At 40.1% G+C, this 16,696-nt stretch overlaps 1 protein-coding gene across 2 annotated transcripts in view; it reads right to left on the bottom strand.

The window, feature by feature from the left end:
* The window catches only part of PHLPP1 (PH domain and leucine rich repeat protein phosphatase 1), a 253,822-nt gene that overhangs the window by 70,239 nt on the left and 166,887 nt on the right, over positions 1-16,696 (bottom strand). For both annotated transcript variants that reach the window (XM_523952.7, XM_016933837.4), the window contains exons 5-7: positions 3,841-3,987; positions 2,987-3,217; positions 634-836 (exon numbers count right to left, since the gene is read on the bottom strand). In XM_523952.7, coding sequence (XP_523952.5) covers positions 634-836; positions 2,987-3,217; positions 3,841-3,987 — 581 coding nt within the window. The remainder of the gene's footprint in view (positions 1-633; positions 837-2,986; positions 3,218-3,840; positions 3,988-16,696) is intronic.

Raw genomic sequence — 16,696 nt, 5'->3', positions numbered from 1 at the left:
TTTTTAAATTATCTTGTCTTTTTTTTTTTTGGGACAGAGTCTTGCTCTGTCAACCAGGCTGGAGTGCAGTAGTGTGATCTCAGACCACCGCAGCCTCCACCTCCTGGGCTCCAGCAATCCTCCTGCCTCAGCTTCCCATTCCCAAGTAGCTGGGACTACAGGCATACACCACCACGCCCAGCTAACATTCTGGTTTATATTAAGGTGAGTTCTTTGTTAGTCAAACATGAAACTGGAGATCCTGAATGGAGTCAAAATAAAACTTCCTTTCATTCTCCAGTATTAAATAAAGGTTCCAGATTTAGTAATAAGGTAGTAAAGATCTCTAGATCTTGGTAATGTAGCCCAAGAAATAGTTCACTTTTCTCTCTTCCTTTAAGCAGAAAAATCAAATCAAAAGTGGGAGTAACTTATCCAAATCACAATACGAGAAAAAAATTAGGGACAATAAAATTTTCCTTTTTGAGTCCTTTAAACAGTAAGTCAGCATTTTTCTTTTGTGACTTTTATTTTAGCAAAATTTGAGCTATTTTACTAACTACTTGAGCAAAGAATAATCAGAGGCAGAAATAATGATGCTGGGTAAATTCCTGGAACCGAAAGAGCAACTTTGATGTGGCCTATGATACATACCATTAGAAGAGGCATAGAGCGCTTTTAGGAAATAGCCACAGATGTCTAATGTGACCAGTTGATTCCTTTCACAGTGTAAAACTTCAATGTTGTTGAAAATCATAGCATCTAGATCACCAAGCTTATTGTCTCGTAGGTCAAGCTGAGTAACATGCTGTAGAAAGTCCACTTCATCTGCTATCAGCTTCCTAATTACGTTCAACCTTGAGGGCAAAGGACATAGAGACTATAATTAACTGCAATGCTATAAGTAAATGGGCACACCCTAATATGAGAAATAGCGAGAAAGAACTCAATTCTCTCTGTATTATAGTTCTCCATGATTTTTGGAATCTCAGCATCCGGCCTTTCTTAACTAGCCAGAATATCTATTTTTAGCTATAATTCCAGGAGGTTTTAACCTTCACAATATATTCTGAAACACAAGTGACACCACTACAGCTGGGAGAGGAATAAGCACATTGACTTTACCTTAATTCACTTCAAGAGGGAAAAAAATTCCCTTAAGCACTGACTTCCAAAGAACTAGGAACTGACATCCAAGGAACTGTGAAACTATCTACACCATACCGAAAAGAACATAAGAAACAAAACTCAGAACAACTGTTATGCACATAACAACTACAATGAATATTTAATGAAGGAGAGAGGATGCATGAACAGGCGGATGAGTAGCATGGAATTAAAGGTTGAGGTGGAAAAACAGTAATGGACGGGAGTCACACAACGAGTAAGAGTTGCACACTGAATGGGAGCACCAGAGATGAGAATGCAAGCACATGACTCCCAACTGCTCAGGACCAGGATGAACCACCAAAACTATCTCTGTCTATAAAATACTGCTTGATAGAGTGAAGTGCAGAAAATATTGAAATCCGGCATCTAGAATCCATTGAGAAATCTTAGAATGCTGGACAAAAATGGGAATCAACACCTCTGTGATGAAGCAAGGCACAGGGGAAAACTGGCGGAATCTCTAGCCATAAGAACTAGTGAGCTAACTGACTGAAGTTGCTGTGGATGAACTATCAGAAAATAAGTAGTAATGGGTACTAGGAACCAAAATAACAAAGACATATTTAGCTTCAAAAGGGAGAAAAATAGATGGAAATGTCAATTTCCAGTTTGTTAGGCTATGTCTAACTCCTTTAAAAACAAACAACAAAAACCATCTACTTTCCATTACAAAGCCAGCAAAGTGCTGAGATGATGCACTTGTTTAGAAAAGTACTAATATAGGATGGGTGCGATGGCTCACACCTGTAATCCCAGCACTTTGGAAGGCTGAGGTGGGTGGTTCACGAGGTCAGGAGTTCGAGACCAGCCTGGCCAGCATGGTGAAACCCCATCTCTACTAAAAAAAAATACAAAAAATTAGCTGGGCATGGTGGCACACGCCTGTAATCCCAGCTACTCGGGAAGCTGAGGCAGGAGAACTGCTTAAACCCAGGAGGCGGAGGTTGTGGTGAGCCAAGATCACGCCATTGCACTCTAGCCTGGGCGACAGAGCGAGACTCCATCTCAAAAAAAAAAAAAAAGAAAAAAGGAGTATTAATATAAGTCTAGAGTACAGGAAAAAGCTAGAGTTTCTCTATAGTGAATTTCTGTCCTTTAAAAAAATAAAATAAACCTATGGAAAATGAATTAAGAATAATATCCTAAAGCCACTGAACACAAGGATGAGTTCCAGCAAAGAGCTGGGATTTGTCAACACGCAAGCACAGCATATGGCCTTTTCCAATGGCCCTAAGAGGATGTTTTTTTGGCTCCTTCTCTTTTTTTATTCCAGGTTGTAAGATTTAAAAACTGGCCTTGACCCAGCAATCTGCTTATTTCCAAATGCTCACTAGATTACTAGAATGTGTAAACAGAATAAAAAAGAAAAAAAAATCTCATCTTGGGTACAACAGACTGGTGGCGGGTGCCTGTAGTCCCAGCTACTAGGGAGGCTGAGACAGGAGAATGGCATGAACCTGGCAGGCGGAGCTTGCAGTAAGCCGACATCAGGCCACCGCACTCCAGCCTGGGCGACAGAGCGAGACTTCGACTCAAAAAAAAAAAAAGAACAACAAAAAAACCAAAAACCAACAACAACAACAAAAAACAAAAAACAGCTCTCTCACTCAACTGGGTTCCAATTTGCAAAACAAAGACCTTCAAGACATACATCAGTGAGAAAGTTTCCAGTAATAGCAAACCCTACTATTAATCATAATTCTTCCCTCTAGGCAGAAATAGAAAAACGGGCCCACATTCAATTACCCAGCTTGTTTGCCTTGGTTAATAACCTACTCCCCACCCCTGCAATATAAGCCAACCACTCAAATGAGATCTATTTCTCAAAAATGGTTACCTTAGATCCACATGTTTAATGTGAGGCATTTTTCTTAAAGCCTGTAGCCTAAGGGTCTCCATACAGTTTCCAGACATACAAAGTTTATCCACAGCAGTCAATTTCTCCAATACTTCGGGAATGTCAGTAAATTCATTGAAAGAAAGACCCAGATAACTAAGCTGCTTCATGTTCTCCAACTCAGCAGGAAGGGATTGGAGAAAGTTTCCATCCAACAAAAATGTCTGTAAGCTATTAGAGAAAACATAAGAATTACAAAGAGAACGTATAAATTTTACATCTTTATTATCAACATACAAGTTCCATAAGTGTAGACCGTATTACCAGAAAATGTATTACTCTTCGCAAAATGCCTAAGGGCAGGGCCTGAGGCAATAATGGACCAAAGAGAAATAATCAGAGATAAGCATCTTAATCTTTTATTGAAAATGAAAATTATGACTAGTTTTCCCAATTTGAATAGGCTTAAATGGGAGCAATGTGAGCTAACTGTGATATGAATTGATTCAGATATCCTTTGGGCTTTCCTTGTTATTTCTTAAAATTAATTTCTAAGTCTTAAAATTCAATATAACTCAGAAAAATGAGAACATAACCCACATTCCATGTTTAGACATACTCATCTGTAGGGATCTTCAGTTCTAAACAAGAATATTTAATTTTTTTACAAGACTGTAAGGAGTACAAATCCAACACATGAACTCCATACGGACTACATAGTCCCTGATCTCTTGATTTGGGGCCAAGACTTACATGACCAACATAACAAGTTAACTAATCTCATGTGCCACACCCCCAGTGCAGCTTCCCTGGGGCTTCTGGATATACCCGCCAGTGGGGTTTGAAGTACACACTTGTGCATCACTCCAACAGCTGCCGGGACTGATCGCAGGGCATTGCAGGACACGTTCAGCTCTGCCAGGGTTGGAATACTGCAGACTGCCAGTGGGAAGTCCCCTAAATGATTATTGGAAAGGTTAAGACTCTTCAACTTGGTGAACCTATTACAATAAAGCAAAACAAAAGGGAAAAAAGAGGCAAATGTCATTAACATCATAATTTTAGCATAGCCTAAGAGATAATCTAGCCCAACTCCCAAATTCAACTAAAGAGGAAATGGGGGCCCCAGAGAGGTTAAGGAGCAGCGGCATTGGAATGCACATCTGCTGACTCTAAGGCCAGTGTTTTATCTAAAATGTAAACATTCTATCTAAAAACAAACTTTTCCCTCTAAAATAAGGTTGAATATTTCAGGAAGTGAATTCTGCTGGAGTAAGCTTTCTAGCAGTATCTCAATTAGCTTAATTAACACAGTGTAAATGGCCCCAGTGAAGGAGGAAAGGGACCAGGCAGAGCTGGCGTTAGCCCTTCTGGAGTCGGTGCTGTTCCAGACAAGTCAAAAACTCCTGTTTCATGTTTCTCAAACCCAAAACTGAAATAATAAAAACTTATCAAAACAATACTCTCTCTAAGGTAACCAGGACTTCGCAGTTCCAAATTTAAGAACCAATTATCAGCTGGGCCTGGTGGCTGAGGCCTGTAATCCTAGCACTTTGGGAAGCCGAGATGAGTGGATCACTTCAGGCCAGAAGTTTGGGACCAGCCTGGCCAACATGGTGAAACCCCGTCTCTACCAAAAACACAAAAAATTAGCCGGGCCTGGTGGTGCACCCCTGTAATCCCAGCTACTCAGGAGGCTGAGGCACAAGAATCACTTGAACCTGGGAGGTGGAGGTTGCAGTGAGCTGAGATTGCACTCCTGGAATGTAGCCTGGGCGACAGAGTGACACTCTATCTCAAAAAAGAACCAATTATCATTCGTCGATCTCAATACAGTACTTGATTGATGCTGCTGACCACACACCCTTCTTCTTAGCTCTCTTAAGCCCTCTTCTCATGTATTACCTTCCTTTTCTTCATCTTTTCTTCCCCAACCCAAATTGAAGTAATCTTCATAGATAGGTTTTTTAGCAGTTTCATGCTCTCTCTACACTGTTTTCCTTGGAAATGTTTTGACTCCTATGTGAGCAATTATCTCAGTCCTATCACATGCTGGCTCCTCTCCTGAGCTTCCCCACATTTCCAGCCCCAAACTGAACTTACCATCTTTATTCCAAACTGGCACTTCTTTTTCCTCTATTTTTGTTAATAGCCCTTTCATTTTCACAGTTGCCCAAGCAACTTAAGCAATTAAAGAAGCTATCTTTAATTTTTTACTTCTCTGTGCACTCTTACATTTGGCCTACCAACGACCTCTACACCATCTCTAAATGAGATAAGAATCATATTAGTGACTGCGTTATGCTAACTCCTTTAAAAACCGCCCACATCTAATACTAGACAGTATGCACTCTGCCTAGAAGAGACACACACACTCTAAAAATAAACACAATTCAACCCAATCAGTATATGTTAAGCTGTATTCTAAATAGTTAAATAAAAGTTGATTCTAAACGGAAAGCTGACCATGTACCTATTTGACAGGTTGAGTGTTACCTTGATTTTTAAATAATACCTGTTTACTTGGATGGCTGAGTATAATAGACTTAATTGTATTTTAAATTAAAAAAAAATCACTTAGGGAAGAATTATTCCTAAATCTGGATAATCGTTTTTAAACTGTTTTATATTAGGGCCATTAGGCCTTCTTAAAGAATGCTTATCCTCAGCCAGGTGCAGTGGCTCATACCTGTAATCCCAGCACTTTGGGAGGCCGAGGTGGGCAGATCACCTGAGGTCAGGAGTTCAAGACCAGCCTGGCCAACATGATGAAACTTTGTCTCTACTAAAAATACAAAAAAAATTAGCCAGCCATGTTGGCGGGCACCTGTAGTCCCAGCTATGCTGGAGGCTGAGGCACAAGAATTGCTTGAACCCGGGAGACAGAGGTTGCAGTGAACCGAGATCACGCCTCTGCACTCCAGCCTGGGCGACAGAGCGAGACTCTGTCTCAAAAAAAAAAAAAAAAAGCCTATCCACTATTCTGATTATTTATAATCACTGCAAAACACAAGCTAGAATTACAGAGTCTCTTATTCCTAGTCCAGTGATTCTAAAAGCATGCTTGGGGGACCCCAGAGGAGGTACCCGAGACCCTTTCAGAAGATCCACGTGGTCAAACTTTTTTTTTTTTTTTTTTTTTTTGAGATGGAGTCTTGCTGTCGCCCAGGCTGGAGTGCAGTGGTGCGATCTCGGCTCACTGCAAGCTCCGCCTCCTGGGTTCACGCTGTTCTCCTGCCTCAGCCTCCCAAGTAGCTGGGACTACAAGCACCCGCCACCATGCCTGGCTAATTTTTTGTATTTTTATTAGAGACGGGGTTTCACCATGTTGGCCAGGATGGTCTCAATCTCCTGGCCTCGTGATCCGCCCGCCTCAGCCTCTCAAAGTGCTGGGATTACAGGCGTGAGCCACCGCGCCTGGCTGGTCAAACTGTTTTTATAACAATACTAACATGTTACTTGCTTTGTGCCACTTTCTTCCGCACACCTAACTGTCACTCTCATATTTCAGTGGAGACTTCCAGACAGTACCTGCTTTTGTAATAGCATACCTGATGGAATACAGAAAGAGATATGAGAATCCAGCCAGATATTAAAAGATTCACCAAATAGAAAACAACGACACTCTGGCCGGGTGTGGTGACTCACGCCTGTAATCCCAGCACTTTGGGAGGCTGAGGCAGGTGGATCACCTGAAGTCAGGAGTTCGAGACCAGCCTGGCCAACATGGTGAAACCCTGTCTCTACTAAAAATACAAAAATTAGCTGGGCGTGGTGGTGTGCACCTGTAGTCCCAGCTACTCAGGAGGCTGAGGCAGGAGAATCGCTTGAACCAGGGAGGCGGAGGTTGCAGTGAGCCTAGATCGTGCCATTGCATTCCAGCCTGGGTGACAGGAGCAAAACTCCGTAAAAAAAAAAAAAGAAAGAAAGAAAATGAAAAGAAAACAATGACATTTTTCTTACTATTTTTGTTTTGAAAAACTTCTTTCATTTAAAAAGTTACTAAAAACATCATTTATGTTAATATGGTTTATTACTGTCTAAATGAATTAATATACATTAAAATATTTCTTTCTTTCTTTCTTTCTTTTTTTTTTTGAGAAAGGGTCTCTATCGACAAGGCTGGAATGCAGTGGTGGGATCATGAGTCACTGCAGCCTCAACCTCCTGGGCTCAGATGATCCTCCCACCTCAGCCTCCTGAGTAGCTGGGACTACATGCACGCACCACCAAACCCAGCTAATTTTTTTTTTTTTTTTTGTAGAGACGAAGTTTTGCCATTTTGCCCAGGCTGGTCCTGAACTCCTGGGCTCAAGCAATCTGCCTGTCTTGGCCTCCCAAAGTGTTAGAACTAAAGGCATGAGTCATCGTGCCTACCCTAAAATATTTCTTTTCTTTTTTTGTGACGGAGTCTAGCTCTGTCATCTAGGCTGGAGTGCAGTGGCGTGATCTCGGCTCACTGCAACCTCCACCTCCTGGGTTGCAATTCTCCTGCCTCAGCCTCCCAAGTAGCTGGGATTACAGGTGCCAAGAACCACATTTGGCTGATTTTTGTATTTTTAGTAGGGACAGGGTTTCACTATGTTGGCCAGGCTGGTCTCAAACTCCTGACCTCAGGTGATCCGCCCGCCTTGGCCTCCCAAACTGTTGGGATTACAGGCGTGAGCCACTGCACCCAGCCTATATTTCTTAGTTTAAATTTATAATTCAGCAAATATCGATATATATAATTGACATAAATAAATGTTGCTTAAGGTCCTCAATATTTTAGAGAGCAAAGGAGTCCTGAAATAAGATTGCCATATGAAACACAGTACATCCAGTTAAATTTAAATTTCAGATAAACAATAAATATTTTTAATAGTATGTCCCAAACACTGCATTATGGGGCACACTTACACTGAAAAAAGTTATTCAATGTTTATATGAAATTCAAATTTAACTGGTGCTTCCTCCCCTATCCCCTAACCTAAATCTGGCAACTCTATCTGATATAAAATGTTTATCCTAGGCATCACAGATGAAACTGCTGCTCTAGTACAAACAAAAACAGCATTCCACTTTCTAGATATTTTTCCCCATTTGAGAGAATGGGCCAGTTTTAAAATTTGCATCCAATTAAATTAACTTAAAAAAAAGTTCCTCTAGGAAGAAAAAAAATCCACTAGACATTATCCAACATAATAGAGCATGTGAACTTTTCAAAAGTGGGGAACAGAAAGGCTGCAGAGCTAGTAATTACTCAAGATGAGAAATGAAAGCATTGGCTTTTGGAAAAGTATAGGTCAATAATGTGGCGGGGGGGGTGGTGTTTAATTCATTTGTGCAAACAAATTTACTAGGATGATATCACTCCTGAGGATAAAGGAAAGCAGCAATACGCTGAATGAGGAAAATGCAGTTAACAAGTTTTAAATGGAAAAGAAGGCTTGGCGGAGTGGCTCACGCCTGTAATCCCAGCACTTTGGGAGGCTGAGGCGGGTGGATCACCTGAGGTCAAGATTTCGAGACCAGCCTGGCCAAAATGGTGAGACCCCATCTCTACTAAAAATATAAAAATTAGCTGAGCATGGTGGCGGGTGCCTGTAGTCCAGCTACTCGGCAGGCTGAGGCAGGAGAATCACTTGAACCAGGGAGACAGAGGTTACAGTGAGCCGAGATCATGCCACTGCACTCCAGCCTGGGTGACAAAGCAAGACTCCATCTCAAAACAAATAAATAAATAAATAAATAAATAAATAAATAAATAAATAAAATGGAAGAGAGAAAAAAAACCTCTTAACAAGTATCTCCCATTCATTTTATGTATATACGAACATTGTGAAAGTGATAATGACCCCTACCTCTAATTATAAAGAGAAAGAGATACAACCATTCTCTGCATCAGCTAAATGAGAAAACACTACTAGCTTTATGTAAAGAGAACTGCCCTCAGTCCTAGGTGCCAAGTGCCCCCTACAGAACAAGGAGTCGGGGGCACCCTTTCCCTAGAGCTGCAAGGTCCAGTATAATACCACAAGTGCCAGGTAGCATTGGGCACCTGAAATGGGACTAGTCCTAATGGAAATGTTCTTGAAATACAAAATATAGAGTAGATTTCAAAGACTGAGTACAAAAAAGAATATAAACTATCTCATTAACTTTTTAGAACTGATAACAACTGATATATTGGCTTAAATAAGAATATATTATTGAAATTACATGTGGCTCATATTATATTCCCATTGGAGAAGTGCCTTCTCCATACTAAGAGTAAGCAGGAGACTGGAATTCCTTACCCTGCACACCAACCTTGCCTCCAGAGCTTGTGTGGGTTCTTCCCTGGGTTCATCCTCCCACCAGTGTGTGCACCCATGTGCCCTAGCATGGGCAGAGCTTGGACATATGGGCTGCAGTGTCCACACCCCTGGTACGGTGAGGAATGGAGCTGGAGGAAGGAAGAGAAGAGGTGGGGTCCCTGGCCCAGCTCTGCCCATGTTATCATATTCAGTGCAGAATCCCAGGGAGTCTGAGGATTCTAAATTGGAATCTGTGTTTCCAGGACATTAATTTTATATTTGACAAGGTAGAGGGAGATAACATATTTTACTTAACAGTTTCTTAGCTTGGTTATAACTTAAATATTCAGATATATGGTATGTGGCTCTCCATTTATACTCGTACCCTAGACCTATAAATTTTAAGAGCTGATTCTGACTTAAAAGTATCCTCAAAGTCTCGCTCCTTCTCACTACATTCCCCACCCCCTTTGCATTCCTCCCTGTGCAGCCAATCCCCCAAACTCTTCCCAGAGAAGGACATGGTATTCAGCAGATACTTATCAAATAAAGCATGGATTGTTTCTGAGAACTTAAGTTCTTGATCTGAACGTATCAACCAACATTAAAACACATCTGTTGTGGTAACTAACCCTTAGCCTTCTCAGAGTTCCACTTTTCCTTTCTAGATGTGGAAAGCAGTCAGATTATAGGACATTTGCAGATCCAAATACTGTTTCAGAGAAAGATAGAGGGGAGGTCCACAGAGAATTCACTTCCCTCGAGTATTTGGAATGAGTGAAACACATACTTGGAAGCAATGTTTAAGTTATGAGAGATAAGAGATCAAAAGGGTGAATGGATGACCTTTCTTCACTTTACCTTCATTTAAAAAGAATGCAAAGGAGACAGCCAGGTGACAGCACCCTGGTATGGAGGAAAAGTCTAGAAATCTCTGTCTCTGTAATAAAATATAAGACTTTCAGCTTTGCCATAATAGGTAAGCCAGATATTTTTATTAATTCATTCATTCATTATTTTGAGACAGGGTCCACTGTGTCTGCCAGGTTAGAGTGCAGTGGTGTGATAACGGCTCACTGCAGTCTTGACTTCCCAGGCTCCAGCAATCCCACCTCAGCCTCGCAAGTAGCTGGGACCACAGGTGTGCACCACCACGTCCAGCTAATTTTTGTATTTTTGGTAAAGACAGGATTTCTCCATGTTGCCCAGGCTGGCCTCAAGGGCCTGAGCTCAAGCAGTCTACCTGCCTCAGCCTCCCAAAGTACTGGGATTACAGGTGTGAGTGACCACACTTGGCCAGGTAAGCCAGATAAATGATGAAATGCACACAGACCCAGATTCCAAGATAAAACTGACTGGTTTTAAAAAGAAAAAAAAAAAAAACATACACACACACACATACACACACACACACACACACATATTTTGTGAAATATTTTAAATAATTCTAAACTAATATTTCAGTGCTATCGTTGCATTCAATGAGGCTACAGATATTTCTTCATAGCTGTTCAACATAGATAAGTGGAAGAGAATCACAGCATCACAGATTTTAAGATTACTAAAAAATATTTTAATGATGATTGTACTAACTACAGTGGTCAGTTTATAATCATAGCCAGGGACAATTCTACTTGATGCTTTAAAATGACAAGAAACCTGTGGCTTTTAAAAAACATCATGCCTGTAATCCCAGCATTTGGGGAGGCAAACAAAGGAGGGAGGACTGTTTGAGCCCAGGAGTCCAAGACTAGCCTGGGCAACACAGGGAGATCCCATCTCTACAAAAAGTAAAATAAAATTAGCCAGGCAGGGTGGTATGTGCCTGTGGTCCCACCTACTTGGGAGGTTGAGGTGGGAGGACAGCTTGAACCCAGAAGGTTGAGGCTGCAGTGAGCTGTGACTATGCCACAGCACTCCAGCCTAGGCAATACAGTGAGACTCTATCTAAAAAAAGAAAAAATAAAATAAAAATAAAAACAAAAAACAAAATTCCCATGTTGAAACTTAATCCCCAATGTGATAAGAGGTACGGTCTTTAGGAGGTAATTAGGTCATGAGGGTCTGTCCTTACAATTGGGATTAGTGTCCCTGTAAAATAAATTGAAGGGAGCTGCCTTGCCCCTTCAGCCACGTGAGGACGAAAGGAGGAAAGCTGCATCCTTGAAGCACAGAATGAGTCCTCACCAGACACCAAACCTGCTGGTGCCTTGATCCTGGACTTCACAGCCTCTAGAACTGAAATAAATTTCTGTTGTTTATAAATTATCCACTCTAAGGTAAATTGATATAGCAGCCCAAACAGACTAAAGCAGTGGATATATCTTTCTTTTTTCTCATGTGTTACCAAAAAATGAGACTAGAAGGGGACTTTGAAGTCATTTTCTTTAATTTTCCAAGCTCATAGATAAAAAAAAAAAACAGGCCCAGAGAAACTGTATGACTACTGCATGCAATTATGAATCTACTGCCTTTCGACGTCATTACTACTTTTCATCTCTCCTCCTCCTCTTTTATTAAACCTTATTAAAGAGTTTAATATAAATAAATATCTATCACTCATAATTCTAAGCCACAGGTCAAAGAATAGCCTCAGGAAAGCACTATCTTTTCATTCTCATTTTCCCCTACCAAGAGTAGCAGTATGAGTAATGGAGGACAGTGAATATTCTGAACACTATATTTACCTTCAAACCAATTCAAGCACAGCTCAGTGCTCCCAAACTACTCAACAACCTGAAAAGACTGACTTCATTTTCCAGGACAAGCAGTATGTTTTAAAGAAAGAAATGTAACTCATGTTCATTTGTCCTACAATACAGAGTTCACACTACAGAAAGGAAGTTAACATTTATGCAGCACATAATCAAGAGTAATCTTAATTATTAAAATGAAGTTATTTCAGTCACAGTATTATATTTAGCAAACAGCAATGAGCATTACTCAGGTCTGACTTACTCCAAAGGCACGCTTTTAGTTACTGATACCAAGTGTCACAGAAAAGCACCATCAACTAAATATACTTGATAATCTACAGAGACAGAAAACTGTAATTGTAGTATGTTTGCAAACAAACCTGAAGTCTCCTTCAAACTAGGTATCCTAAGTGCCCTATAACAAAGTGCAAAGGCTGGTGCCATGACTCACACCTGTAACCCCAGCACTTTGGGAAGCTGAGGCAGGAGGACCACTTGAGGCCAGGAGCTCAAGACCAGAGTGGGCAACATAGCAAGATCCCATCTCTACTAAAAAAAAATTTTAATTAGTTGGGTGTGGTGGTGTGCACCTGTAGTCCTAGCTACTCGGTTGGATCACTTGAGCTCAGGAGCTTGAGGCAATAATGAGCTGTGATCGTGCCACTGTGCTCCAGCCTGGGCCACAGAGCAAGACCCTGTCTCTAAAATAAATAAATTAAACAAACAAACAAACAAACAATGTGCATGACTGTTTGCCAAGGGTGGGGCCCTCAAGTGGCAGAAGGTCAAAGTGAGGACAGGGAAGAGATGGTAGAATCAAGCTGATACTATCACTATTAAATTACTAACACTGCTTTAATTTGCACCTCCTACTATATTTACATTATAAAATGAAAGTATGGTAATAATGACACCGTACATTTATACACAAAATGTGCTAAACTATCTAGGGGTGTGATCTACTAGTGTTCCTACCTTTTCCTTCCTTTCTCCAGCTTCACAGCCATGACTAATAAACGGCAGAGACAGAACAGCACACAACTTCAAACTGCTATTGAGAGAATAGAGCAATCAGTTCCATCCCTGTATTTTCTTAGTTTCCCCTGTAATCTAGACAACAGTAGACCATGTAAATGTATCACTGTCTACACTTGGCTTTAAATGGAATTTTTCCCCAGTTACTAAATTTTGAGGTGTAATATTCCAAGCTACTCCCTTAAGCAAATTATTTATAAAAGGGAAGAGTGTTTAGTTTCTTAATCAGAAAAGTTTAAATGCACTAAATTCATGCATCCAACTTCCCTACCTTTATTAGGTAAATATAAAGTTTTTGTTTTGTTTTGTTTTGTTTTTGAGATGGAGTCTCACTCTGTCACCCATGCTGGAGTCCAGTGGTGCTATCTCAGCTCACAGCAACCTCCGCCTCCCAGGTTCAAGCGATTCTTCTGCCTCAGCCTCCCGAGTAGCTGGGACTACAGGTGCATGCCACCACACCCAGCTAATTTTTGTATTTTTAGTAGAGACAGGGTTTCACCATATTGGCCAGGCTGGTCTCGAACTTCTGACCTTGTGATCCACCCACCTCAGCCTCCCAAAGTGCTGGGATTACAGGCATAAGCCACCACGCCCGGCCAATATAAAGGTTTTTAAAACAAGTAAACCACGGTTCAACAAGCTTATTTGAGTCTGGCCTCTAAAAAACTAGTTGGGAGTCAATGCTCATTAGAAAATGAAGTGGAGCCATTTTTATCCAAGGGCAGGAAAGAAAACAAAAAAGCCAATGTTTTACAGTGTCAAAGTTGAAAGAAAGAAACAAATATACACAAATGTTACCAATCCTCACATACTTCCTCCTTCTGGGCTTGTTTTGTCATAAGATGTGCTTAATCTTTTTCATTTTCTTAACATTTATTCAATCTATACTCAAAAATGTAGGTACAAAGCTATTTTTGCATGTGAGTTACAGGGAATGGCTATATATGCTTGTACATATTTAGGAAATAAAACCAAATAAACAGAATGATGACTATTTGGAGACATAATATTAATTAGCTTTAGATATATCTAAGTCTTGAGTAATTTTTCTTCCAGGAACTAGGGACATATACACTTGAAAACTTGACTAAAATAACAGTATGATGGAAGCAGTTGTACTTTTAAGCCTATTCTAAATGTGCTCAAAATGGGTGTCACAAGTAACACCCAGGAAGAGAAAACCATACTGTTTTAGTCAATGATTCTAATAGAGAGAAATCAGTATTATTCACCACAAGTGGGTCAATTAAAAAGACTCCCTAGGTAAATAAATTTCCGTTTCACAGTAACAGCCCGTGTTTAACTTGTTTTTTCCTCTGTGGGGCACATGCTAGCCCACTTTGGAAATTATTAGGCTTCAGTATTAAGTAATGAAGGAGCTGCTCAACGGCTGGACTTGTAAGCGTCGCTCTGGGCCTGCCCCCTACTTTGCATCACTTATGAAAAGCAGGATCCCTAATGGCTTTGAGTGGCTCTGCCTTAATGGGGAGTTGCAAGGCTGTCAGTGCTCTGTAAGACTCACTGTATTTTCTTTTAAGAGAAAGATTTTATTTGATTACCAAAACAATAATGCTCATTTTAACAAAGTGAGTCAAACTATAGAAGCACATAAAGAAAAAGTTAACAGTCTCTCCCACTTCATTTCAAATCCTACCCTCCTGAGATAAGCAGTGTCAATAGTTTGGTTTATATCCTTCCAAAGCTTTTCCTCCTTACAGCTGCATAAATAGGAGATAGCCCCCTCCACATTTTTTTGAATCAGATTATACCACATATATTTTTTCTGCAAATTGTTTACTCACCCAATACAAACAAATCATCTTACTGAGTCAGTACATAAAAACCTAACTCAATCTTTTTGACAGCTGCATAATACACACAGTACAAATGAACCATAATGTATTCCATTCCTCCACTGATTGACATTAGGAGTACTCTCAGTTTTTCTGCTGTTACAATTCTGCAAGAAACATCCACTGATGTATCTGGTTGTGTATTAATGATTTTACTTTACAGTACTTATTGGTGCCTAATAGGCCTTATCCTTAATTCTGAAATCCAAGAGACTCTGAAAATTCAAAGATTTTTAATTGACTCATGTGGTGGCAAAAGCTGATCTGAACTGATGTGAGTATTCATTTGATCTCTCTAGAAATATGAATGTGTCTACTTATGGGGTGCTCTCTCAAACCCTGCTGGAGGTGTTACATAATGTACAGTATATGCACCATGTTATCTTCATTTAATCTGAAAACACAATTGTCCTCAAGAGTTTTAATAAGGGACTGTGAATCTATACTTCTAAAAGTATAACTGATGGCCCCAAGAGTATGTACAGTTTAAATATGTACTACAAAACTACAAAAAAAAGTTACAGAAATTCATACTCCCATTCAGTCATGTAAGAGAGGGTCCCTTTCCCCATGCTAGCATTTAATGTTAGCATCTTTTCAACTGTTGCCAATCTAATGGGCAAAAATTACATAGGTCATTTCAATTTTTATTTTGCAGTAAAGTTGAGCTGCTTTTTGCAAAGAAGAAAACGGTAATTGCAAATCTTCTTTGAGATACACATTCATATCCTTTGCCCACTTTTCTAATGGACTATTCACCTGCCACTTAGTTTGCAGGCATTCCCTGAATACCACCTGCCGTGTACTGTCAAATGCTACAAACACGCCCTCCCAGCCTGCTGTCTGGTGTTTCCCACTCTGTTCATGGTGACTTTTGCCACACACTAATTTTTAATTTTTATTTGCTCATATTTGGCAATCTCTTCCTTTATGGGATCTCTGTTTTTAATTTTGCTTGAGAAGGTCCTCTCACTCCACCCAAAGTGGTACAGATGTTCTCTTAATGTTTCCTTCTAACATGTATATATATTTTATTTTTTACATTTGGATCCTAATTCCACCTGACATGTTTTACAAGAAATGTTAGATGGAGGGCCAACTATTTTCTTTCTGGTACCTAGCTATGTTACCAACATTTATTAAATAAGTCATCCTTTCTTTTTTTCTTTTTTTTTTTTGAGATGTGGTCTTGCTCTCTCAAAAATAAATAAATACATAAATAGATAAAATCAACCTTATCCATTCAATTTAAATAAATTTTATATACTAGGGGAAGGGAGAACAAAAAGAGAAAGCTTAATGCTTTTCCAATAAAATAGAAAAGCTTGGGTAAAATGAGTTACACTTACTTTATGTTTCTCTTCACTTTTTTCCAAAAGAATTTATAAAACCAAGCACATGTTGTTGTTCTTAAGAGCACACCTTGTGGTTTTGAGACCATTAAAGTTTGACAGAGTAACTTTTCTTTTTTATCTTTAGAAGAAATAATCTTGGGAAGTGTATCAAAGTACTTTTAAAAATGTGTATTGAATATACTTGCTCTTTAGAAACTATAGTTAAGTGAATGGCCGGGCGCGGTGGCTCACGCCTGTAATCCCAGCACTTTGGGAGGCCGAGGCAGGCAGATCACGAGGTCAGGAGATTGAGACCACGGTGAAACCCCCGTCTCTATTAAAAATACAAAAAAAAATCAGCCAGGCACGGTGGCGGGCGCCTGTAGTCCCAGCTACTCGGGAGGCTGAGGCAGGAGACTGGCGTGAACCTGGGAGGCAGAGCTTGCAGTGAGCTGAGATCACGCCACTGCACTCCAGCCTGGGTGACAGAGCAAGACACCATCTCAAAAAAAAA

This window comes from Pan troglodytes, chromosome 17 (genome assembly GCF_028858775.2).
Source record: "Pan troglodytes isolate AG18354 chromosome 17, NHGRI_mPanTro3-v2.0_pri, whole genome shotgun sequence".
NCBI classification, from domain to species: Eukaryota; Metazoa; Chordata; class Mammalia; order Primates; family Hominidae; genus Pan; species Pan troglodytes.
This window is presented reverse-complemented; position numbering and strand designations above follow the sequence as displayed.